A 23,769-nucleotide genomic window follows, 5' to 3' on the forward strand; every position below is an offset into this window, starting at 1 on the left:
GAACATGTCTGAGGTGTCATATTACTAGGACAAAGACGACTACGCCTCGTAATAATGACTTAATATCGCACGCCTCTATACCGCTACAAGTTTTCAATAGTAGCTAATCATATAGATAACAAAACTTAACTTATCATTTGTTGAAGGCATCTTCCCGAGATATAACGAATGGAGTAGTGGTAGACAGCCTCTGCTAGAGGTGTATATAGAACTCACCTGCATAAGCCAGTCGCTTCTGATATGCAACTGCTTCGATGTAGGAAACTCTTAAAACCTCAAACTTCCCCTGTTATTCACGTCTCACTCTTAGAATATCACATAAATCACAATTTTCACCCTCAACATCATATATGGCTTCCCCTGAAAATCAAAGCCCGCAAGAGAAGTATGGGCTCTCCTGTCCCTTCGGGGGTTCCTTTTATATCTGCCTATCTAGCCAGGCTCGCTTTCTTGGGTGTTGTGAAACGGATCCATGCTCCAATGGAGGCCAGTGTCTACTTGGTGAGCTCCGCCCAGCCAGCTACGTCAGCTATCCAGGCCACCATCAGAATTGCGTCGCCCCTTATGACGAACGTGAGTGGTATACATGCGATTTTGCAGCGCCTAGGTTTATGGGTTGCGTACGTAACGAACAGTTTTCTTCCTCTCCTTAACCCCGTTGCCCTCTCCTAGGGGTCAAAGTCCACATGCTTCAGGTAGTTGAGGACCTATCATACTTAGATTGGACGCAAAAATCGAAACTTGAAACCCTAAAAGCCTAGCAAGTTTACCTGTTATATATACCATCTACTTGACGATTTTCCGATCAACTAGCAAAGTATAGCCTAAGCCTAATATGCGAATCGCACTTGAATATATTACAAGCCTCTTTGAGTGTCGTAGCTCTAGATTCGAATCCTAGACTTAGGGAAAATACACCCAAGCCTCCAGTAATGAATGTTTTCAGCTGTGCAGGCATCACTTTTACATAAAATTATATTAGTCTTACTAACGTCTTTTTTATAGTGTTTGCAGAACCCATGCGATCAAGGTTGTCCGGATTGGGATCTAATTCCTGCACAACTCGACGACGACCCAAACATCGCAGCACCATTTCTTCCTTCGCCGCGTGATTCGTCAGCGGAAACGGGACGCATAATTGGATTTAGTATAATGGGCGTAGCGATAGCTCTCTTAGTCCTTGTAGTCGTGCTCTTGAAGTTCCAGAGAAAGATGAGGAGAAAAATAATGAATATATGGGAGTCCTTTAAGAGACATCGTCGCTCTAATAACGATCAAAGTAACACGGCGTATGATGATTTGGAACCAAGTAGGTTTGCTTAACTTGCAATACGTTTTGACGTGTTTAGTAATTATTAGATAGATATTTTAGATCACAGCTCGTCTAAACCAGAGTCGGAACCATCGTCGACCTCCTCTAGTGGCACTGCTCATACACACAGAACGTATGGGCCGCTCAGGGTTGTGAACCCGTAACCGTTTATGTATCCGGGGGCTTGTCTGGTGCTTCTAAACCGTAACTTACGGACTTACACGAAAACCGTCGAACAGATTGATTCTCCTGTCTTAGGTACTTTTGGCACTTAACTAAGTCCTACGTACCAATACTTCAGAGAATCCGGTAGCCACATATGTTTCATTTTATACGTAATAACATCTGTCTTCATGAATAGAATATTTACCTAGGTATATTTCTAAGACAAGTAACTCTAGTCTTTACTCGTACTTACGCTTGGTGGTACATCGTCGTCTCCTGTACCCCAGCTCGTGCTCTCCTTATCGCCCAACGTGAGTTCCAATGTACCGCCCTCGAGGAAGAAGCTGTGCGTGAGGTAATTCTTCGTGTATTCCTCCCCGTCAAGCTTTGCGCTTTGTATGTAAATATTCTTGTACGCGATGTCAAAGTTACTGGTCTTGATCGTTGCTGTATTACCTGTTATGCGATTGGTGATCGAGACGGACGGAAAGAAAGGGGCCGTAATAAAATAAATGTCCTGTCCAGGATTTGGAAATATACCCATCATCGCCAAGGCTACGAATGAACCCATGGCGCCTGAATCGTCATTTCCGGGGATGCCTGCCGTTGTGGTGTTGAACTGGCTGGGTATATAGTAGTGGACTCGCTCGGTCGATTTACCAGGGCGACCAGCGTAATGGTATTGGAATATGGTTAAAAATGCTTGTTCGTCACCGACATAAAGGATACCGCTCTCGTGAAGATAGTCCAAACGATTGACAAATGTATCGGGTCCGCCAAGGGTGGTGATTAGGGTTGCCATATCGTGAGGGGCGAAGAAAGTGTAAAGCCAGGGGCTACCCTCATATGTCTCATGGCCACCCGGGTTGAGGTAGCAAGAGTCAAATGACATAACAGAAGAGCAAAGCGTCGGGTCCTGGTATCCAAAGGTACCATTTAAATACCTTGGTTGTAGATAACCAGTAAAGCCGGTGTCCGTACCGTTTATATCCGAGGCCTGATCGGCATTGTATAAGTTGACCCAATTCCCAGACCGCTTGGTATACTTCTCGTAATCATCTTGCTTGCCTAGCGCCTTCGCCATTTCTGCGATACAAAAGTCGTTGTAAGCATACTCCACAGTTCTGGATATACTTCTTGTGAATAGGCCATTGCCGTACGGGTCGAAGTCATCTGCGGGAATGTAACCATACTTCTTCCAACTATACAACCCGCCACGACCTTCGTAGTCCCACACCGGCGGTTCATCTTCTGCATCCTTTACCAATGCCTCATACCCAGTGTCCCAGTCAACACCTTGTGTAATGTTCTTGAGAAACGCATCTACCAGCACGATATCAGCGTTAGACCCTCCTTGAGTCCATCCTTTACAGAGGGACATTCGGCAGTCCGGTAACCACCCTTCGTGACGGTAAATATCGATGAGAGAGCGAATCATCAGAGTTTGGGAATAGGGGTCCACTAGGGTAATGAAGGGGTGAATAGATCGAAAACTATCCCATATACAGTACCATGAGTCGTAGTACGGTTCGTCGCTTTCCCAGAGGTAGTTTTCACCGGTATAATCCTGGGGACTCAACATTGCCCTGTATACACCACTCCAGAAGATTGTCTGCAAAGAGGTGTCTTCAAAGCCAGTGGTGTCGATACTTAAGACTGAGAGTTTATCTTTCCAAACATCTTCTGCGGCGGCTAAAGTTTTTGAGAAGCTGAAGTCTGGCACCTCTGCCTCGGCGGACCCGCAAGCTTGCTCAACACTCTTGAATGAAAGCCCGACCCGAACCGTGATTGTGGTGCCTGTTTCAACCTCATTGAGCCAAGTGTAGGCTCCTGCTGGCAGGGGAGGGGAATTATTGTCCTGTCCCAATACGATATTCTTGGGATCACTACCAGCCCTAGTGTTCATGAACACCCCCGTATCGCGTATAGAAACTCCTTGAGGAAAGTCGGCACAGAAATGCAGCGTATATGTACCGGTTCCAAAGCTAGGCAGGAAGGTTCCGTTCCCAGAGATCCTACCGGTATCTGGATCGACAGATACACTACCATTGAGGCGAGTATTGGGCAAATCTGTCAGATCGAAAATGAACAGAGGGCTTAAGGGTGCGTCTACAGAAGCATTTCCTGTAGCATTGCCGAAGAATGTGAAATCGTAAAGAGCCGTGTGGTTTGTAGCTGTAATCTCGGCCCTTATACCAGAGATGAGATCAATTGTGAAATAGCCAGGACGAGCTAAAACACTCCCATCAACAACTTGGACACTGCGCTGGGTCTTAGGGAAAATGCATCCGTTTACGTCGTCATTCGCGCAGCCTGGATAAACGAAGACTGGGAAATTTCCAAGTGATGAAGCACCACCAGTGCCCGAGTCGTGCATATGAGAGAAGCCTGTAACTGGGCTTCCATTTGAGGCATACCCTCCCTGGTTATCGCTTGTGACATCCGCAACTGCTTTCGCCATTCCTAGGATTCTATTAGAAATGCTGGGTATACATTAGATAGACATCGTGGTTATTGATCCTGCTTACCAAATGGCAAGGTTGCTCCGGCAAAGACATGACCTATAGTAATGATTAGCTAGGTGGTCTGTATTGACAACAGAATATAAGCGAGCTCACCTCCATTACGAGTGCCGATTAGAGGATCTACGAAGTCATAACCACTAACAGAGCTATTAGTATCCCGGCGAGATAGGTTTGCAGAAGTCGTTTGGCATAATGTAGCCACAATGAAAGACTGTATAAGTAATTGAATGTTCATCTTGGGAGGCAGCTATATTCTCACTGAGCCCAGTTGAACATACATTAATTATTGGAATACTAGGTATTCATAGCTGTGATAGCTATGTAAATGGGGAGGAAAGAGAAGCTCGGAATACAAAGGAAGAGCAGCCGATAATACATAAAAAGCATGTCACATGGTAGATCTGAGTGACATCGCATGTCAAGGCGGGGTGTAAATACCCCGGATTCAGAATAGCATCCCGTATACTCGGCTATGACCAGAGTTCCATCGTTGGCCACAGCAGCATGGCAAACTCATTCAGGATCGCCATCCCTTCGATTGAACTAAGCCTTTTCCGTTGCAGCTAGGAAATGTACCTACTAAGATAATATATTGGAGGCGGTCTGATATTATCGAATTACCTTCATGGTTTGGTAACTTTCATTACTCTCACGTAAAAGACGTTGGGTTGCAACAATAGGAAAGGCCCGAGGAGGTAAGGGTCTAAGTTGGAAGAAAGTGTAACCAATGCGGCTCGAATCAATTTGGATTGAGCTTGCGAGACATTTGTCTAGGATTGTACTGCTCCAATTGTCTTAGGTACTATGTTGAGAGTTGAAATGATATCTAACTATAGAAGAGATTAGTTAAAAAATAATAATTCATTGTGCTTGTTTCGTGATGTTATAATTCACATTTTATAATTTATTTAATAATTGTAACGTTAAGGTAGAGATAATCTAGGTAGTATATACCCAGGTTACATACCTATAGGTACCTAAGGAGATAGGATATATTAATGTTTGTGTGATTTGAAGGTGAAGGAGTGAAAGATGAAAGAGTGAGCTGCAACTAATGCTCGGATCCACATTATGTACTAACCCCTGTCGATTGGAGACTAAAGCGGGAATACTCCAAACCACCGAAGCTTCTAATTGGTTAAATTTGCTCCCCGCGAAAAGCTGCTAAGATTTCCTTCCTATCGATCAAGAAAAATTTCCAGCTCGATTTTTTAATTTTTTAATCGGTCAATTGATACGATTTGAAAATTGATCCATTGAGATCCAACGCCCACCCACTACAAAAAAAAAATCCCCCCATCCTGACGACCTCGTACGTCGTGATCAAGTCGGTCGCTTAATTAATTAAATAACTGCGCGTGTTTCCTCGAGAACGCGAAGAGACAAGATGGGGTCGACGAAGCCAGAGAAGGAGAAGAAGGAAAAGAAGGACAAGAAGCGCAGCGAGGCTGACGGCGTGACAAAGTCTAAGAAAGACAAGAAGGACAAGAAAGATAAGAAAGAGAAGCTTAAGACTGTCGTCAATGCTGCCCTCGACGACCAATCAGAAGTTGACACCTCGGCGTCTGTCACCGTCGTGAAGGATGGCGAGGAGAAGGTTGCTAAGGTCCTGGCTCCCGTAGTGGGTGCTTTGGTACCCTTTGCGAAGCCATTGGCGGACGAGAAAGGCACCAAGAAGATTATGAAGACCGTGCGGAAAGGTATGTCTATCTTAAATCTTCGTCTTTTGCTACTGCTGCTAGCTGTAGCATATTTCTCCATGCATTTCTTATCAGATTAATGAACAACTAAGCGCTAACGCGATTTTAAATATAGCTGCGAAGCACAAGACCCTTAAGCGTGGCGTGAAGGAAGTTGTCAAGTCGCTGCGCAAGTCTCCTGCTAGCGGACCAGGCAACACCTCATTCCCGGGCGTCGTTATCCTGGCCGGCGACATCAGCCCTATGGATGTTATTAGCCATATCCCCGTGCTGTGTGAGGACGTCAACGTGCCGTATATCTTCGTCACGTCGCGTGCCGAGCTAGGCGCCGCCGGCAGCACCAAGCGACCCACCAGTGTTGTCATGGTCACCGAGAAGCGGACCGGAGGCAAGAAGGACAAGGCCGACGAGAAGATAGCCGAGGAGGATGTTGAGGACTTCGCCGAGGCGTACAAGGACCTGGTCAAGCTAGTCGAGAAGGAGAGCAAGCAACTCAAGCTCACGTAGGCTTGGCTTCACTTTACTGCGGTTGTTATCTCTGCCTCTCGGGGGTTGTTTGTATGAGAGATCACCATTCGACGTGGCCATTTTATTAGCTAGCCAGCCTAGGAATATCGGCTTTGGTGGTCCGTAGTCGTGGGCGTTCTTCGCTGTCCTTTCAAGCATCCAAGGGCATCTTCGGATCAAAATGTACGTACTGTTTCGGTTGGCTACATAGGCGTAGCCTCTGGCGTTGGGGAAAACACTTCATATTTGCGTTCGGATCAATTAATATTGGTTCAAATGAAATTGGCTCTTTCCGAGTCGTGATTAAAGTGTTTACAATATTTGACTAACTAGGGATCTACGTGTTACTCAAATCTACAATTCACAAGTAAGGCTGATGGGAGTGATATAAGATGATTATTCGTGAACATTTATTGATTCATTTATTATACAACTAGTGATAGCTCGCAGACTCCATACGGCTTCCTAGCATATTATCAACCCGTAAGGAAACTAATAAACACAAGTCCTTCCAACTTTGCTAATTTAGTCGAAAGGGTTGGTTCGGGTGCCCCACCAGGTGAGGAATAGAGACAAACCAACAGTCTCGAGGATCTTTGATGTAGCACCGACCGCGACAGTGTCAATAGGTCGCTTCTCAGTCAAGAGCTGTGCAAGGTACTGTTATGATGTTAGTATAAGACCTCTGACATCTGAGTAGTAGGATAGACATACTGTAGGGGCGGATGTAGCCGCGAAGATAAGAGCACCTAGGTAAGCGGCGCCCTTGTAGCTAAGAGTGCCGGTTGCGTTGATGAGGGCACCGATACCATATGATTGCAGGGCGGAGCCGACTAGAGAAGTTCCTATGGCGGCAGCGGTCGACGCGGCTTCTTTTGATCGGATGAACTCCTCTTTAGTGTTGGCAGCCTTGGCTCGCTGGTAGGTCTGGCCGAATAGCGGGGATAAAACTGCTAGTTCAATGCCGTGGTTGAAGACGGTGCCGAGGGCGATGGCCGAAGGCTTGACAGGAGGAAGGTCTGAATGTTGGTGTTTGTTAGCCTTTATAAACCCATAACTAATAGCTGATAGATGGTCACGCCTTAAGAGATCTGAAGGCTCTTGAGACGTCTATGAGACCAAATAACTGTATTTCCTCAGAAAGCAATGCGATAAGGTGCGTGTTACTTACAGTGAAGAGACATGATGGTTGTGTTCAGATAGATATTACTATTTGATAATTAGATGTAATCGTAAAATGATGTTTAAATTCGAATTATCGTCTGTAGATGACTAGTAGATATCGCTGGTAAAGTTCTTAATGATTTATGAGTAAAGAAGAAGGGGGGACGTTGAGAAAAGGTCTTCTTATAACGTCAAGCTACGGCACTGATGACGAAAACAACATTTTCCATCAGATGGCGTACATAACTAGGAACTAGGAACTTGGTATAATCCGAGGCTCTAGTTGTAATGTACCATTACGCTACTTCCAAGGCTACATGGATCCCGGTTTCGTAACCGCAAAAGTGAAATCTAAAGTCTCTCTTCCTCCAAGTACTGTAAGCCTCTCAAGCACCGAAGTCTCGGTTCGGCGTTCAACATGACGTAATAGACATTTTTTTGATGTCGTTGATGCCACCAGGTTATTGATTGGGTCGTGGGGCTTAAATGGATCATGAGTCGTGAACCTAAGAATGGTCGATCTAAGCTCATTAATTTGTGGCTGGAGCTTTACTATAATGTTGTAAGTTTCTGGTCTAGGTATTAGTTACAAAAATTGAAGTTTTTTTCTTTCTCAAATTGGTGTTTTCTTACCTGTTATTCTCAGTATACTATTCCCACAACTAAAAGCATATCTCCTACTAAATCTCCAATGGTACCGAGATATAAATACATATATGCATGTATGTACATAATAATTAAACAAATCGAAGTCTCCAAATTTGCGGGTTACGGGTAGGTAGGTACGGTTGTATTCCACATCTAGGCTATGTACATATGTACCTAATACTAGTACATTGCTCTTCAACCAGGTGCTAAATACACATAACCTAATTGGAGGTTACAACTACATTCCCGACCCACGAGGTTACATTCCATGGCCATGGATACCTAGACCGGAGTACTATCTCCTTGGTGGGTAACAAGAAGACCCGCTTTCTCGGCTGTGGCTTAAATGTTACCGGAAACAAATAGATGGAATCTCTTTGTCAGCCTTAACCGTCATAGCTTCCGAAGTTCACGAAATGATGACGATGTGAATTAAACAAATACCCCATTTTGCAAACCAATTAAGTCTCTATTCATCATTCCGCGCTGTTGTAACCGCATCGGACTAGGATACGTCCCCAAATCTTCTCATGTTGCCTTGCTACAGAACCATCTTCTTCCGCAGTCTCCCGCAGTCTCTCGCTTCCTTAGAAAAAAAATGTACACTTATTATATTAACGCCATAACGTAACGTAGACCTGTACAACGAAGCACGTAATGGTAGAAAGTTCCTTGGAATGCTAGCTCGGTATATCGAGTCCCCTCTCCGCCCAATACCAATTAACACCCGCTATGTTCTTTTGCCTTCAAAGGTTTTTTTCATTTCATTGTCTTCACGTCATCATATGCTGTCCGTCTTCTCCACCCCGTAATGCAAGTAATGCTCTAACATCAGAAACGTACTGCAATCCCTCTAGAAGAGGGACCAGATGCAATAAATCATTATCCGTAGGGTCACTGATCCAACCTTGAATGGGAATCGCATTATCTGCAGATGTAAATACTCTAGTTAGTAGGCTAATAGCAAACAAACTTTGATATTGAGTGTTCAGGGGATATCCTACCTTGGTGGAACATGTAGCTTAAGGGGCTATTGTCTAGTATCATGACCTTGCTCAGGTCTGGTTCTATCGAGCTCAGATCCTTGATAAATGCGCCGTGCCTGAATGTGCAATGCTGCCGGTAGTATCTCCCCGAAAAGAACTTCCTCTCCGATTCCAACCAGTCGATGACCGGGTCTGCGTATTCCTGTACCGATGCTGTGAAGACAACGAGATTGAACCATTTACAAACCTTCGCAGACCACGGTTAGCATAAGAGTCTAGTGTTATCGATAAATTAATATTCTCACCTTTCGAAGAAACTCGTCGCAGTGCGGCCGCTTATGAACATAGTATAGAATAGGATGCTGAGGTCCAAGAGCCTGCTGGCCTCCACTTCCAACATACGTCGTATTCAGCCGCACTTCAACCATGTGTCCTGAACCCATTCTACCTCCCTTCGACATGCTGTGTATTAACGTCTCGTCCAGATCTAATATCAACGTTTTCTGTTGCTTCGGGTCGAGGGGCTCGTAGGGTACGTATGAAGGTTGCCGACGGGGTATTAACGGTCTAGGGGGGGCAGGAGTCTTAGGATATCTCGTCAAAGCCGCGATAGGCGAAGTAGGAGACTTCAGTTGAGCAGATAAATCTGCTGAAGCGTCGCCGCTGCTAGTGCTACCACTGGCACTTGTAGACTGGGCCTTCCTATGTTTTCGTTGCCGCATAGCATCATCGTTATTTAACTTAATCCTTATCGATCTCCTTGCTGGTGAGCCCTCTTCGGCGGGATCAAGAGACTTAGACCGAATATGGCGACCGGAAGAACCGGAGCTGCGGCGGACACCTTGATTCCTGCTAACCATATCCGATTCCGACTCTGACGATAGACCCGAGGATGAAGTTCCCGATGAAGGTACCGGTCGGGAGGCTGCGAAAGCATACTTTCCTCGAGAGCCTTGGCTACCACGCTTAGATGAGACTTGCTTCTCTTCATTAAGCGCGACGGTCTCATGATAGTTGGCTGCTAGTTTGCGCGCATCGCCTCCGTAGATACCGAAAAGATTCCCGAATTGTCGCAAGGGGGCAAACTCCCCCCGTTCATCATAAAAGCAAGCGACGAGGTAAACTCCCGGTGCGGCGATGGTAGACAGGACCAAACGGATAGAGTTTATCAGACTACTTGCTATGCGCCCGGGGATAACATGCCACGAATAATAGCGGATATTTGCCTCCTTGGCATCGCTTTTTTCTAATAAGGGAGTCTTCTCGTCTGCGCCGAGAAAATTGCCTAGGTGGTTTTCTCTGCTGAATGTATTATCGTTCGGTTCGGAAGTGGTTGCGCATTTCTCTTGGGGCGATGATTCATCTGAAGGCGTTGGGTTGTCATCAGACTGAGCGACAGCTAAGCCGATGTGGCTAAGGGAATTTGATCGCGAAGGGGCGGGACTCGAGGTCGGGGAGACGCGCGCTGATATTATATTGAGGGAGTTCATCTTCCGGTTGACCTGCAAGCCATGAAGAACCGATTATGCCCGCTAAATAACAAGCAAGATTCGCAGTTTATTATAACGGCTAAATATTTGGTGAAGGCGACGGCGGAATGTGGAAAAAAAGGGACAATATAATTCAAAGTCGGTCGGCCGGGCTGAATTGCCCGAGTCGCGTTTGCTCCCGTGTTGGGGCTGGTAGACGAGAGAATTTGTCTGTATGCTCTAAAAATCTGTGGATGTATTGTACAAAAAAAAGAAGAAAAAAAAGTCCCAAGGATTCTGATGAGAGTGATTGGGGTTAAAATTTTTTTTCTCTTTTCCCTTTTCAAACCTCGGTTGGAATATGATGGTTGAGAGAGAGAGAGCTACGCGCAATAGTAATGGTGAAATCTACCTGCGTTTTCCAAATATTTCATTCCTGCTAGGTAATAGAATAGGGTATGATACGTATTATCAAGCTTTGTCGCTGTGGTAGGTCAGATTCAATAAACATGCAAGTCGCGAAATGTTGCAAGTATTACAAAGTGTCGTCTTTGTTCAGCCAAAAAGAGCTCTAGAAGCCTCACTCTAAAAGATTAGGGAGGTAAAAGATAGGGCCAGTCTTAAGGGAGTTTATTGCGATAGAGTCTCTTTGAGCATTACAGCTGCGCCGGGGGGGGAAGGGACCCAACAGAACAGAACTATTGGAGCCTTTCTATTGGAGCCAAGACCATCACTGGACCACCACCGTACCACTGGAAATTAGTGACATTGTCCCGCTAACGCATTACTAGGTACATCCTCTTAGCATTATAGGTACCTACCTAGATACATTTTTAAAGAGCAAATTAGCTATCACGTGTTGAATATCCGTGTCCACAATGCAACCAACCCCGCCATGCGACAAGATACCCTAGTAAATGCCCTGCACGTACGGGAGGTACGTTCAAATTGTACGTATTGGAGATGTATGAATGTAGATCTAGTCCATCTTCTAGTACGTACCTTTTTTTTTCTTTCTTCTTTATGATCGTCGTTGACTCACAATTCTCGTAAAAGACTCCATATCGATAATTTAGCAAATATTTGCAATTATCTTCTACTACAGACAACTCGATACAAACCAGTTATTGTGTCTTCATCTAATTTACCTACCAAAACCTTTAAATTCTAAATTTTTACTTCCCAACAAGATTTAGACGTTGCCGATTGCGCTCTATTTGCGCCGACCAATACTATCCTCAAGATTGCCGCACTAGTTATTGAAGCTTCGCATACAGCCAGATACCCCTCCTAAACAACTCTTAGACCACGAGAAATGGCACCTCCTAAGGGGGGCTATGCGCCCAACTTGGACAAGTTTCTCGATACGTTAAAGAGTCGACCGGTAGATGCTTCTGTGGAATTTTTGATATCGTAAGAGCGAAATTTTATGCCGTGCCGTCTGAGGTTGGGACTGATATATGCGGCGTAGCCTTCTGAAGCGACGGCAGATACGAGGCTCCGAATCTTGCGCAATAGCTACAGCACATATACTACTTCAAGTCGTCGCTAAGGATAAATGGTCCGACGTTGATCAGCTCATCGGGCGCATCCAGTTAATTGGCAGGAAACTTGTTACAGCGCAACCTCACGAGCTAGTTATTGGCAACGTTGTGAAGCGAGTTCTGGGATTAATACGAGATGAAGCCTCAGAAGATCGAAACGACGCGGGGTAGCGACTCGCCTACTGACAGAACTCCTACTTTACCTCCCGCAATAGAGCCTATTCCCATCTCAAAATCAACTCGACTTCCCTCACTAGTCGCCCTTGGGTCCTTTGCTCGCACGCAGTCGATGTTCAATCTTCTCTCAGATCCAGACTTTATCCCCTCGCCGGGTTCCACGCCGAAGCTGGGTTCGGGGGCTTCGACGCCACAGGGATTTCCACAATCTACAAACATACAAGCACTTAGGTCTGAAGTGATTGACGGAATCGAAGAAATTATGGATGAGATAAGGCAGGTTGATGAACAGGTCCAAGCCTACGCCGAGATTATCATCCACCCAGGAGATTACATTTTAGTTCACCAACCTTCAAGAACAGTTCAGAAATTTCTTCTACGAGCCGCATCGAAAAGGAAGTTTACGGTATTTCTCGTTGTCGACCCATCCACAGCCTCTACCGACGATGACCCGTATACCTCCCTACGAAAATCTCTGTCCTCCTCTGGATCGACTGTAGTTAATATCATGAATGTCGGCCTTATGGCTTACATGTCGAAGGTCAACAAAGTCATTCTCGGAGCTCGGGCGATTACAAAGAAGGGCGGAGTTATTGTAGACTCCGGCGCTGCAGTCATCGCTCGTGCTGCTCGAGAGCAAGGCCGGACAGTCATTGTCCTAGGCGGCGTCTATAAGCTCAGTCCTGATAATCGTTTCCATCACGAAGGGCTTGTTGAATGGGGGAGCCCTTCTAAGTATGTTAACTTTGCAGACGGTGAAATGGTTAGTCAAGTGAGAGTTAGGAATGCTATCGCCGAGTTCATTCCTACCGACCTTGTCAACACGTATATTACGAACTTGTAAGTGATTTCTTCAAAATATGAGTAGTTACAAGCCCAGCAATTATTAACTCTTCATCATAGGGGTGCGCACTCTAAAGACCACTTGCATGGTCTTATAGCCGACCATTATAAGGAGGAGGACATCAACTTTGACCTCTTTGGAAGAATCCAGAGATGATTTAGATGATAGTCATATAGGCGATGTGGAGGTGGATGTTTCTAGCAGGAAATATTTCCCCGAGTAAGATCGGCATCTATCTCTAAGATGCAAAGCTCATTCCAATACCCCGGTAGTTTGACTCATCTTTGAGGCAGCCTTGTGTAGGCAATCGTGTGTAATCGTGGTGGCCGCGTCACCTTTACCGCAATAACAGGTAGCTTCGGATGCGAGTGCAGGGATTCTTAGCGAGCAAACGCTGACGGAACAGTTCAATAGAACGTGGGGTGGGTTGATTGACAGAAGCTTGGCCCTCCTCCACTCGGGATCGAGCGAATCTCATTCAAGGATTCGTCTCCAGGGCTGAACAGCTCAGCCGCCAATTAAAACACGGACCGGACCTAATTGTCTCTCTTAGAAGGATTTGAATACCTAGGTCGGTCTCGTAGATAAATAAAAAGTATCCTCAAGCCCACCATCGGATGGCTTTGATTACCTTGTTTGCTTTTAAAAGTGCTTATACGTTACACTTATACACTTATACTCATATAAGAAATATTACGAGGTACCTAACCTACTTATACATCATCCGAGTCCTTAGCAGGTAACACTATTAAACCTACCTAAGCACTTACCTATTATTCAAAGTACCTACCTAACCGTAGGTACATAAGCTTTACATACCTAAGCTCCCATCAAAGCTTCAATAATAGATATCTTCCCTTCTACAACAACACCATATTTCTCTATCAGCGAACTCACGATGGACGACGTTCCGCCACCTCCGTATACCGAAACTGACATTCATTCACATTCAAGTCGTTCACCTGTCGCTCAACCTGGGGCGAACGACGATAATGTCTCTGTTACTACATCATCCCATAGTACTACAATCTACACCCCACCGGAAACTCCGCGAGAGTCGCACCTCAACTTCCCTGGAAGTGATGATCGTCATACAATAGCCTCTGCTCATTCTTACTTCGAGTCGCGCTCTACTATCAGAGGTGCGACCGGCAAACCCTTCGTGATTTCATTAGCTATCACAGAGGATGCCTCTCCAGATGATTTCCCATACCCGGGCTGGGCAAGAGAACATGACACTACCGAGCAAGACTGGCAGACATTTCTTAACTATCTCTTGCCTGATCATGTCTCGCGGACGAACTCGAATGTAATCGAGCGTAAATTACAGGCTGAGGATGAGAAGCAATCGTCAAATACCAGCAGAAGCATTGCCGAGGCGCAACTAGGCCAAATTAAATCATCTACTAATTTGGCGACGCAAACTTCGCATGACGTCGATGCCATGATCCGAGAATGGAATGATGGCTTTTTTGGCCCTAGAGGTGTGACTATTGAACGAACTACGCCTCAACCCCCCAGCACATCGCGGACACCCGCTACCCAACAAATTCCCCCTGTCGAACCCCAGCCTCAGCCTCAACCCCAACCCCAGGGGCAATCTTCCAGATCATGGTGGAACCCATTCCGACCCCTCGAGGCAAATGGCCGGGGCCTCCGTATGGGGCGTCTTACCATTGATAATGATCGCGTCTCGTTCGGCGACTCGTTCGAAGTAGATCGCAACGGCGTTCGTTGGGGCGGTCAACCTGCTGATGGCAGCTCCCCCTTTGATGGCTCAGGAACCCGTGACTTTCCTGCCGGACCCGGTCCTTTTGGTGGTTTCCAGCAAGGAAGAGGTTTTGGCGAACACGGCATAGGGCGTGGCGGTGGCCGAGGGCGCTGGTGGCGAGATCGCCCTGACCATGGTCACCAGGGATCGCCGCGATCGCTCACCCAGTTTAAGCTCTAGCGGTTCTTCCTCGTCTGACTCAGATTCAGGGTCTAGTATCGGCAGCCTCCCTGATTGCGACGATTTAAACGACTCTCAGCTTCCTTATGCCAAGCAATCGATCCGCACATGGCTCGATCACCCGGAGCAGCCCGTGACCAAGGGGATGCTCAAGGCGTTGCGGTCCGAAATCAAGGCCGCGAAGAATGCTCCTCCACCAGCTGACGACCCGACATGGGAGGTTAATAAGCAGGCGACGCGCCGAGAGGTACAAGCGTTGCTCGCGCGATTTCAAAACTTGAAGCGGGAGCAAAAGCGACGCGCGAGAGCACTGCGTAAGGAGAAGAGGGAGCAGAAGAAAGCAGAAGCAGAGCGGGAGCGCAGGGAGCGAAGAAGGGCAAGAAGCGAGAGCGGAGACATTTACAGCGCGACGTCAGAAGCGCCGAGCGCGAGATGGAAGGACGTTCTAGACGCGGTCCTGGTACTGCTAGCTGTTCCCACCCTTTCCCACCGGTACTCGGTGACATGCCTATTCCTGCTATGCCTAGCGTGCCTAGCCACGTCCCTAGTAATCACCCAATGAACGTACCAAGCTTTCCATTCGGAGGTCCCGGTTTCCCCTTCGGTCGCGGCGGCAGAGGGCGAGGCGGACCCTTCGGTGGCCACCATCCGCGCCCCTGGGAAGCGCACGTCCAACACGCAAAGCAGCAGGCCGAGCAAGCGAGAGATCTTGCAACAACAAGCAAACCAAGCTAGAGATCTCGCGCAGCAACAAGCTAATCAAGCTAAAGCTCACGCACAACAGCAAGCAAACCAAGCTAGAGCTCATGCACAAGCAGAGGCGAACATGGCACGGGCTGAAGCGCAGAGGACAGCGAGTGCAGCTCGCGCCCAAGCTGCAGCCACGGCGGCTGCCGCTATGTGGGCGTCTGTTCCAAGGGGGTACTCTCCCTGGGGTTCAGCGCCGCCGCCGCCTCCTCCTCCGCCGCCAGCATCAGCACCGACGAACGATAAGCTCCGGGCAGCAGACACCCTAGACGCACAGATCATGGACAAAGTACGTTCGCTAAGGGCGCTACGCGAGACGATCGAGCGGGAACAGACAGAGGCGGCGCTACGTGGGGGAGAAGAACGAGGCGAGGACAAGAAGAGCACGAGTAAGGAGGTAGAAGCCTCGGTCCTGGAAGATGACATTGAGAGGCTACAACAGGATGTTGAGAGGTTGCGGTTTGAAGGCTTGCAGTTACAGGCCGACGAAGAGCTTGCGAGGAGGTTGCAGGAGGAAGAGCATCAACGCGGATAGATGAAACAAGAGATGGGGCGTTAAATAGGCTAGAGGGGCTAAACTTTTCAATAGATATTGCAATACGCCCTAGGTATGGATGGGCAGGATTAAGGGTATATCGACATGAGGATACGGAGCCAAGCTATTGATGAAAGGTGTTGGGAGTTTGCTAGCTATGGTTATGGTATAATTTCCTAGGGACTCGAGATTTCGGTCAAATAACGACACTTATGTAGAACAAGTTTCAAGAGACGATGATTTCACCAGTAAACAAATATAATCTCATAGAATGTTTTATTTTCTGCTTCAGTACCCATGTCTTATGCGTAAAAACATGAAGTGTCTCTAGGATAACAACATAACTCTTAAGGGAAACCTATACTGGCCCTTTTCCGAACCAGGAGCAAATGCTTTTCAACTGATGCCATGCCATGCCATGCCAAGTCACAAGCAAAACCAGACCCCAAAAGAACCTCTACGACTCCTTCAAAGAGCCAAGTTCATATTTCCTTGCTGTACGGCCATAGCCTCCTTAACCCGCCCCAACTTCTTCACACACAAGGACACGGACACTCCCTCTAAGAATGCTTACTCTCGTCCTTCTCCACCAACGCCTGGACGCCCAGCGCGCGCCCAACCTTGACCTTGCGCTTAGTCTCCTTGGGGCGATTCGACGGGGCGGCGGCGGTCTTCTTATCGTCGGCCTTGCCGACGTCGCCGACGGGATCGCCCTCGTCGAGGGGCTCGTCGCTGGCCTTGTCGTTGTTGTCGTCGTCGTCGAGCTGGGCGTCGCGGATCTGCTCGCGGATGGAGGACAGGTCGAGGCGCATGCAGTGGGCGTCCTCGCCGTCGGCGTAGTACTTGGGCTCCGTCTTCTCTTGGTCGAAGCCTAGGGTCTTGGTGTAGAGGTGGATGGCGGCTTTGTTGGAGACGCGCACGTGTAGGCTTACGTATTGCGCGCCGAAGGTTTCGACCATGGCTAGTTCTGGTGTGGGAGGGTTTGTTAGGATATTGGTCTTTTATATCCGGGTGGGTAGGTAGGTAGGTAGGTAAAACATAGGCATGGGATAGGAAGGGAGGGGAGGGGACGAGGGAGGGGACTTACGGCTTTGCCTCTGAGCTTCTCGGCGATGCCCAGGCGGCGGTGGGTGCGCATGACGGATAGCGAGAGGTGATGTGGCCGTGTTGGACGCCGTCGGAGGGCTCTTCCTCCATCTTAGCAAGGACGTAACCTACGATCTTGGGGTAGTCGTAAGGGGTCTTCTTAGGTCGCGAGACGTCGACGGCGACGTAGCTGAGCTGAGGCCATGATAGGGCGTGGTATAGGTAATATTTCATGAAGTAATTCTCGGGTAAGTTTTCCAAGTTCGCATGTTGGATTAGCGGGATGTCCCGCGCCTCAAGGCGCCTAATATCCATTGTGTATCTGTTGAAGTAATTGATTGTTTTGTGCCCTTGTCCCTTGTTATAAAGAAATAGCTCCGGTAATCGACGGTTGGTCGTCTATATGTAGTGTAGTTTAGTTGGTACGTACATTAAGGTGAAAGCATGAAAGTGAGCTGTACCTAGGAGGTAGCTTATGATTAAGAGTCGCACAACTACATGTAAAGCTTTAATATTATCGATAGTGATAGAGTTTGGCGGGGTTACTTCCGTTTGTACTAATATTCTTAACAATACCAGGTATTTTCTTTCTATTGAATAAGATCCTTAAATGCATATACAGCTTTATCTTGCTCCACGCATCTGCCCCTCCATTTCGATTCGGCCATTTCTACTTTGAAGTAAACTTATACCAGATGCTCGAAACCAGAATATATCGGCAGCAGAAGTAAAGCATATAGGTACCTAAGGAGTATAAAATTTTTTTTTATCAGCACCAAATCACATCTTCAAATATGCCTTCAGACGACCTGTTTGATGATATTCTGAACCTAGAAGAGCAGTATTACAAGGAAGGCTACGACGAGGGCTACAAGGATGGTGCTGAAGCCGGCCGGATCGAAGGCCGCTCTGTTGGTTTGAAGACGGGTTTTGAGAAATTCTTAGAAGCCGGCCGGTTGCAAGGCAAAGCTATAGTCTGGCAAAGCCGGTTACCCAACCAACAGGAGCCATCTACACTTAATAGCAGTTCACAGCAAGAACCGGCGCAGACTGGGCTATCATCTAGTTCTCAAGATGAGAAAGACCCCGAACCAAAAAGGCTGCCACCTCTCACCAGCAACCCGCGACTAGAAAAGAACATTACTATGCTGTATGGCATACTGGAGCCTGGAACGTTGTCAACTAAGAATGATGACGAGTCAGTCAATGACTTTGACAGCAGGCTGAAGGGCGCCCAGTCCAGAGTCAAGATGATCGAACGAGCTATCGGTGAAGGAGCCGGTGATAAAGGCTCAGCCACCAGGAACCGCCAGCCGGTCCAGAAGAACGAGAATATCGAGGACATCGGGAGGATACCGCAGAGGACGGAAGTCGTAATGGGCAATATATGAATGCCTTAAATCGGTGATTAAAGGGGCGGATTAGCTACTAGTATCTTCGTATAAGAAGCTTATACCATGGCATCTAGAATTAGGCACACGCCAACAAAACAGTTAGACCGGCTATAAACTCGGATGAACCATTAATTTCAGAGGCATCATCATCGCTGAAGAGTCTATAAACCGTGAAAGAATCTGATATTAGGAGCTGGCTCTTCTCATATTTACAACTTGCTCCACCGTACACATAGCAGACATGTCTAAGTCTATTTGAAACTCCGGCAAGGGTATCTGCGCAGCACATTAGCCATCTCTCTCATCTCATAATGCTCTACCAATCTACAATCAACAGGGTTACTTACGATTCAGGGTACGAGTTCTCATTCAGCGCGTAGTCATGCACCTTCCAGGTACCATCACTCTGCTTCCTCTCACCGCTCGGCAGCGGCGGCAGCCCGTTCACGAACAAGGTCTGCCTAGCCGCATCCTTGCTCTTCTCAAAGTACGCCGCAAGGCCGCCCGTCTTGCCGTCCTCCTTCGCGGCGACGAGCTGCTTCTGGCCCGCCTCGCCGATGAGTTCCTGCTTGGGGGCGGCGGCGCTGCCGACGGTAAGCAGGGCCACGGCGTCGCCCTGCGTGACGAAGCTCAGCTTCGGGTACGCGCGCCGCGAATCCCGCTTCCAGTACGGGTTGTCCGCGATGTCACCCGCCGGTATCGTCACCGGATCATCGTAGTTTAACGGGTCCTGGCCACCCGGCGTCGGGTTTCGGTAGTATGGGTTAAGCGGGATACCGTTCGAGCGGTTCGGGTCGACAGCAAAGGCGCGCCGGATGCGCTCCCATATACCGGTAGACTGGAGGGTTTGTTTCTAGAGACATGGTCGTTAACAAATAATGCCCCCCGGAGTTGCTAATTACCGTCAATTCGACAGACAAAGGGGCATTTACATACTTGGCTAATGCTCACTTCCTACACCTACAGCTTTCGCAACTGCATTGGAGGCCATCGTAGCTGTTTAGGAGGGGAGAGATGTACTCGGGTATTGTCGCTTGGTTGTTGAAGTGAGCTTATTTCGAGACGAGATGGTTCTGGTTAGGGATTTGCCGAGGAATTACCGGTTGGATTACTTTTACGTCAATTCTGCTTGGTCGACAAGTCGGTAAACACGCTTGTACCTGAGTACCTACCTAAGAAGAAATAGCCCATATTGGGACTTTGGAATTATAACGAAAGTGCTTAGGAGTAAGTTATGTTCTATACTTGATAAATATTGTTGAATAATCGTTTTGGATTATTACAGTTATTACGTCTTTTATTATCATCCTAATAAGACCACATGCATGTCGGCCTCATGTCCTTGACTTTGTTAAGCACTTGGCGTATGATATAGAATACTTCCGTAGAAATTATAAGCCAGATGTATACGAACTCATCTTTTAGTATGATATCGATTTAGAAATAAAAGAGAATTTGGATATTCGTAGCTCTTGCGCTCCAGTCTATTTATAGTAGGTATACAAGGTTTTGTCTACACACGACAGATTAACCTCCGTTGTCTATAATCCACGAGACCCATCTATTCGTCGGCGAACTCCTGGCGACCGGCCTTAGAGTTGAGGTAGTGGTTTCTGTAAATGGTGTTAGTCTATTCGAAGAGCCATTTATTTGTGCTATGAGGGTTCAAAATAGCATACCGGTCGGTGGCCCATGACATGGCGTAGTAGAAGAAGACCAATGGGGGAGCGACGTAGAGGACCTGTGCGCTGAATCGTCGCCAGGTGTTGAAGACGGCGGCGTGCGCTGCACCGGCGAACGGGTTTTGCCTGTTTGCGCTTAGGGTGTAGCTGATGATACCTTTTTGCGGCATGCCACCTATAATCCTCCTCGTTAGTATATCGTTCTAGCGTCCGTAATCTGCGTAGTATCCGGTTGATTCTCGATAGATAGTCCATTGTCCTAGTAGCACCACCCATCCATCCATCTTTTTTATAGACCCATTCCAACTCTTTCTAACATTTATACCGATCCCAGCTCAAATTCGAATATGGTTCACTCACCGAAGCTGCCCCAGCCGCCTAGGAACCTATAATATCAGAGTCAGCATGTCAGCGAGAAATAGATTCCATAAGTACAGCGTGTTCAGCTAGCTCGTTGCGAAAGCTAGGATCCAGAACGGAACAAAAAAGACGCAGCCCAGTCTCGAAGAAAACTCACTTTCCATGCCTGCCGATAGGGCCCTCGCCACCAGCCATAAGAGCTTGAGTAGGTCGCATCGTGAATATCGGATTCAATTGACACGCGAGTGGTTCAATTGCGGGAGGTAGAAGGTGAGGAATAGAGTTTCGGTTGAAATTCGCGGCGTCAAAATTGAAGATGTTACCGAGCCGAGTTCTATTGGCAGTCACACTGGTCCATCAAGCTAAGATGCATCGCCTCATGTGGCTTGACTTCCCGGATAACCTTAGCTCCGATTAAGAGGTAAGTAACTGTTAATCAAAGCCCCTCCAAAAAAAGTCTAGTGCACAGACCATTTTGTTCCCGTCCAATCCGCCCACTAACATCGTAACGATTTCTCAAGCCGGGAGCTCCATCCAATATCCTCCAGACCTCGGGGAAGCTTAGAAGAAAACCAGCGTATCACGAACGAAACGAAACGCGAAGCACCCAAATCCGCAGCAATGGAATACGGTCTCAGGCAGATATATCGGTTTGCGATCCCCGCGATTGGTGCCTCCGCCCTACTTCAGGCCTCTATATATGACGTCCGCGGCGGCTCGAGGGCCGTCATCTTCGACAGAATACAGGGAGTCAAAGAGACCGTCATCAACGAGGGCACCCACTTCCTAGTACCATGGCTACAGCGCAGTATTATCTTCGATGTTCGCACCAAGCCCAGGAATATCGCTACTACGACCGGAAGCAAGGATCTGCAAATGGTCAGCTTAACGCTGAGAGTGTTGCATCGACCTGATGTCAAGTCTCTACCCAAAATATACCAAGTACGTTCTTCTTTGCCTACCTAAAGCTCCTACCCTACGACCCTACGGAAGACGGAGACAGTGCAACAGGAATTATAGAAGCAACAGCCAAAGCTAACCCAACTCCCCCCCAGAACCTCGGCACCGACTACGACGAGCGTGTGCTCCCCTCCATCGGCAACGAAGTCCTCAAGTCCATCGTCGCACAATTCGACGCCGCAGAGCTAATCACCCAGCGCGAAGCCGTATCGCAGCGGATCCGGACGGACCTGATGAAGCGCGCTTCCGAGTTCAACATTGCGCTCGAGGACGTGTCCATCACCCACATGACCTTCGGCAAGGAATTCACCAAGGCCGTCGAGCAGAAGCAGATCGCCCAGCAGGACGCCGAGCGCGCCCGCTTCATCGTCGAGAAGGCCGAACAGGAGCGCCAGGCCAACGTCATCCGCGCCGAGGGAGAGGCTGAGAGTGCCGAGACCATCTCCAGGGCCATCGCCAAGTCCGGCGACGGTCTCATCCAGATCCGTAAGATCGAGGCCAGTCGCGAGATCGCTCAGACCCTGGCTTCGAATCCGAATGTTTCGTATCTACCGGGCAGCAGCAAGCAAGGGGGCAGCAGCGGGCAATTCCTACTTTCGATGGGAAAGGCATGAGGTGGGCTAGGAGAAGATATCAAAAATAAAAATAAAAATTCAAGGCCATATGTATATTAGCAATGAACTGCCCGATTCTCCACTTCGGGATACGAATAATGTGTTACAACTAGTAAAAGCCCTCAGTTTGTTGTTGATTAAATGTTTATTCATGTCTACGTTACTTGTCCTATCTAGACGAATCTATTAACGCAACGTAATAAGCCCTGAACAAATAACACAAGCTAAACAAAACTACCAGCGCCGCGGAGTATAGGTAATCAAGCAACCCTTAAAAATATTACGTAGAACGGGCTAGTTCCTCTATTAGATGCCTTACTTCTTTGCTCCTACTACCGTCCATGCTTCATCTGGGGGAACGATCTCTCCATCTTGTAGAGACCAACCTTTCATTCTCAAATCCTTCCACTCATCCCGCACCTTTAGTCTGACCACTCACCCGCAGCTCTAGCATCTTCTGCGCTGTCGTGCCCCTCTGGTGTAGTCTCATCCGCTTCCTTCTGGATCTTCTGGTTTAACAATGTTTGCATCAACATCCTGAGGCCGTTTCTATGTGGTAAGCCCCGCTTATGCGGAAATAGCAGGACTGAGTCAACACAGGTATGGTGGATAATTCGAGAGGCATTTAAATCGTTCTCGAGACCATGTCCTACAAGAGGGGTCTCAGGAGATATAAGCGAAAATAGGAGGTCTCGTGCCGCCTTAGGGGATGGCACGAGTTTAAGTTTTGGCTTGTGCTCAGACGTAGTGAAATTCGGTTTATGATCGTCTCCTGGAGACCATCGTTCGGCAGAAACCATATCCTCAGAAGTCACCCCAGAATAACGAGTATTCAGATCCAAAACTTCCCCGAATGGCTGAACAAGGATATCTAACAACAGTTCGTAGCTAGGCCAAGACACTGCCGTCAGTCGGATGAGCTCAAGCCCATAAACGGTGTAACCCATCTCGCAGTCGAAGCACACGGCTCTGTCCGAAGGGATATCCGGATTAGGGGGGGTCACGGCAAAGTTAAGCAGACTCGCAAGCCGGTGGGGATTTGTTGTTTTGAAGACGTGAGTAAGTGCTGTAGTACATCCTCCTGAGTCATCATCGACATTTTGGTGGCAACAACGATATTTCTTCTGGCTTTTCGCCAACTTGCCAGCTCCTCGCTCCGTATAATAAATCTTACCCATGATATGTGCAAGAACCGTTGGATGTCAAAGCTTCAAAGCTTCTCCCCTACGACCCGGAAAGACTTGGAACCGTCGTGTGCATCTGTCGCACACCTCCACGTTACCGGAAGTCTCGACGCTCTCTTTGGCTTTTTCGATGTCCTCGGCTGACGGGATGGAAGCCACATACCCATACTTCTCGAGGCCATCAAGAGGCCAGACCAGTCTATGCAAGAAATCAA

General features: G+C 47.8%; 11 protein-coding genes across 11 annotated transcripts; 5 read left to right on the plus strand and 6 right to left on the minus strand.

Moving 5' to 3' along the window:
* Positions 1–1,709: 1,709 nt before the first annotated feature.
* Positions 1,710–4,237, minus strand: GL218_05646 (uncharacterized protein; the record flags this gene model as incomplete). Its single annotated transcript, XM_033582326.1, has 3 exons — positions 1,710–3,940; positions 4,006–4,038; positions 4,096–4,237. The coding sequence occupies 3 exons, from the start codon at positions 4,235–4,237 to the stop codon at positions 1,710–1,712; spliced, it is 2,406 nt and encodes an 801-aa protein (XP_033434617.1).
* Positions 4,238–5,389: 1,152 nt separating this feature from the next.
* On the plus strand, positions 5,390–6,209 carry GL218_05647 (H/ACA ribonucleoprotein complex subunit 2; the record flags this gene model as incomplete). Its single annotated transcript, XM_033582327.1, has 2 exons — positions 5,390–5,702; positions 5,818–6,209. The coding sequence occupies 2 exons, from the start codon at positions 5,390–5,392 to the stop codon at positions 6,207–6,209; spliced, it is 705 nt and encodes a 234-aa protein (XP_033434616.1).
* Positions 6,210–6,734: 525 nt separating this feature from the next.
* GL218_05648 (UPF0591 membrane protein C15E1.02c) lies at positions 6,735–7,393 on the minus strand (the record flags this gene model as incomplete). Its single annotated transcript, XM_033582328.1, has 3 exons — positions 6,735–6,869; positions 6,924–7,228; positions 7,381–7,393. The coding sequence occupies 3 exons, from the start codon at positions 7,391–7,393 to the stop codon at positions 6,735–6,737; spliced, it is 453 nt and encodes a 150-aa protein (XP_033434623.1).
* Positions 7,394–8,794: 1,401 nt separating this feature from the next.
* On the minus strand, positions 8,795–10,497 carry GL218_05649 (Nuclear envelope morphology protein 1; the record flags this gene model as incomplete). The annotated part of the gene is made up of 3 exons (XM_033582329.1): positions 8,795–8,949; positions 9,026–9,254; positions 9,313–10,497. The coding sequence occupies 3 exons, from the start codon at positions 10,495–10,497 to the stop codon at positions 8,795–8,797; spliced, it is 1,569 nt and encodes a 522-aa protein (XP_033434622.1).
* Positions 10,498–11,791: 1,294 nt separating this feature from the next.
* Positions 11,792–13,197, plus strand: GL218_05650 (putative translation initiation factor eIF-2B subunit beta; the record flags this gene model as incomplete). The annotated part of the gene is made up of 3 exons (XM_033582330.1): positions 11,792–11,889; positions 12,210–13,037; positions 13,101–13,197. The coding sequence occupies 3 exons, from the start codon at positions 11,792–11,794 to the stop codon at positions 13,195–13,197; spliced, it is 1,023 nt and encodes a 340-aa protein (XP_033434994.1).
* A 742-nt stretch (positions 13,198–13,939) lies between these two features.
* GL218_05651 (uncharacterized protein) lies at positions 13,940–16,274 on the plus strand (the record flags this gene model as incomplete). The annotated part of the gene is made up of 3 exons (XM_033582331.1): positions 13,940–14,770; positions 14,901–15,452; positions 15,579–16,274. The coding sequence occupies 3 exons, from the start codon at positions 13,940–13,942 to the stop codon at positions 16,272–16,274; spliced, it is 2,079 nt and encodes a 692-aa protein (XP_033434995.1).
* A 560-nt stretch (positions 16,275–16,834) lies between these two features.
* On the minus strand, positions 16,835–17,675 carry GL218_05652 (N-terminal acetyltransferase A complex catalytic subunit ard1; the record flags this gene model as incomplete). The annotated part of the gene is made up of 2 exons (XM_033582332.1): positions 16,835–17,201; positions 17,362–17,675. The coding sequence occupies 2 exons, from the start codon at positions 17,673–17,675 to the stop codon at positions 16,835–16,837; spliced, it is 681 nt and encodes a 226-aa protein (XP_033434992.1).
* A 479-nt stretch (positions 17,676–18,154) lies between these two features.
* Positions 18,155–18,751, plus strand: GL218_05653 (uncharacterized protein; the record flags this gene model as incomplete). Its single annotated transcript, XM_033582333.1, has 1 exon — positions 18,155–18,751. One exon carries the CDS (start codon positions 18,155–18,157, stop codon positions 18,749–18,751), a length of 597 nt encoding a protein of 198 aa, XP_033434993.1.
* A 254-nt stretch (positions 18,752–19,005) lies between these two features.
* GL218_05654 (NADH-ubiquinone oxidoreductase 21.3 kDa subunit) lies at positions 19,006–19,745 on the minus strand (the record flags this gene model as incomplete). Its single annotated transcript, XM_033582334.1, has 3 exons — positions 19,006–19,030; positions 19,102–19,607; positions 19,719–19,745. The coding sequence occupies 3 exons, from the start codon at positions 19,743–19,745 to the stop codon at positions 19,006–19,008; spliced, it is 558 nt and encodes a 185-aa protein (XP_033434990.1).
* Positions 19,746–20,315: 570 nt separating this feature from the next.
* On the minus strand, positions 20,316–21,012 carry GL218_05655 (Cytochrome b-c1 complex subunit 8; the record flags this gene model as incomplete). Its single annotated transcript, XM_033582335.1, has 4 exons — positions 20,316–20,367; positions 20,434–20,611; positions 20,797–20,822; positions 20,954–21,012. The coding sequence occupies 4 exons, from the start codon at positions 21,010–21,012 to the stop codon at positions 20,316–20,318; spliced, it is 315 nt and encodes a 104-aa protein (XP_033434991.1).
* Positions 21,013–21,417: 405 nt separating this feature from the next.
* On the plus strand, positions 21,418–22,370 carry GL218_05656 (Prohibitin-1; the record flags this gene model as incomplete). Its single annotated transcript, XM_033582336.1, has 2 exons — positions 21,418–21,738; positions 21,852–22,370. 2 exons carry the CDS (start codon positions 21,418–21,420, stop codon positions 22,368–22,370), a joined length of 840 nt encoding a protein of 279 aa, XP_033434988.1.
* Between the last annotated feature and the right edge of the window lie 1,399 nt (positions 22,371–23,769).

Source organism: Daldinia childiae (assembly GCF_008694065.1).
Source record: "Daldinia childiae strain JS-1345 chromosome Unknown Scaffold5, whole genome shotgun sequence".
Lineage (NCBI taxonomy): Eukaryota > Fungi > Ascomycota > Sordariomycetes > Xylariales > Hypoxylaceae > Daldinia > Daldinia childiae.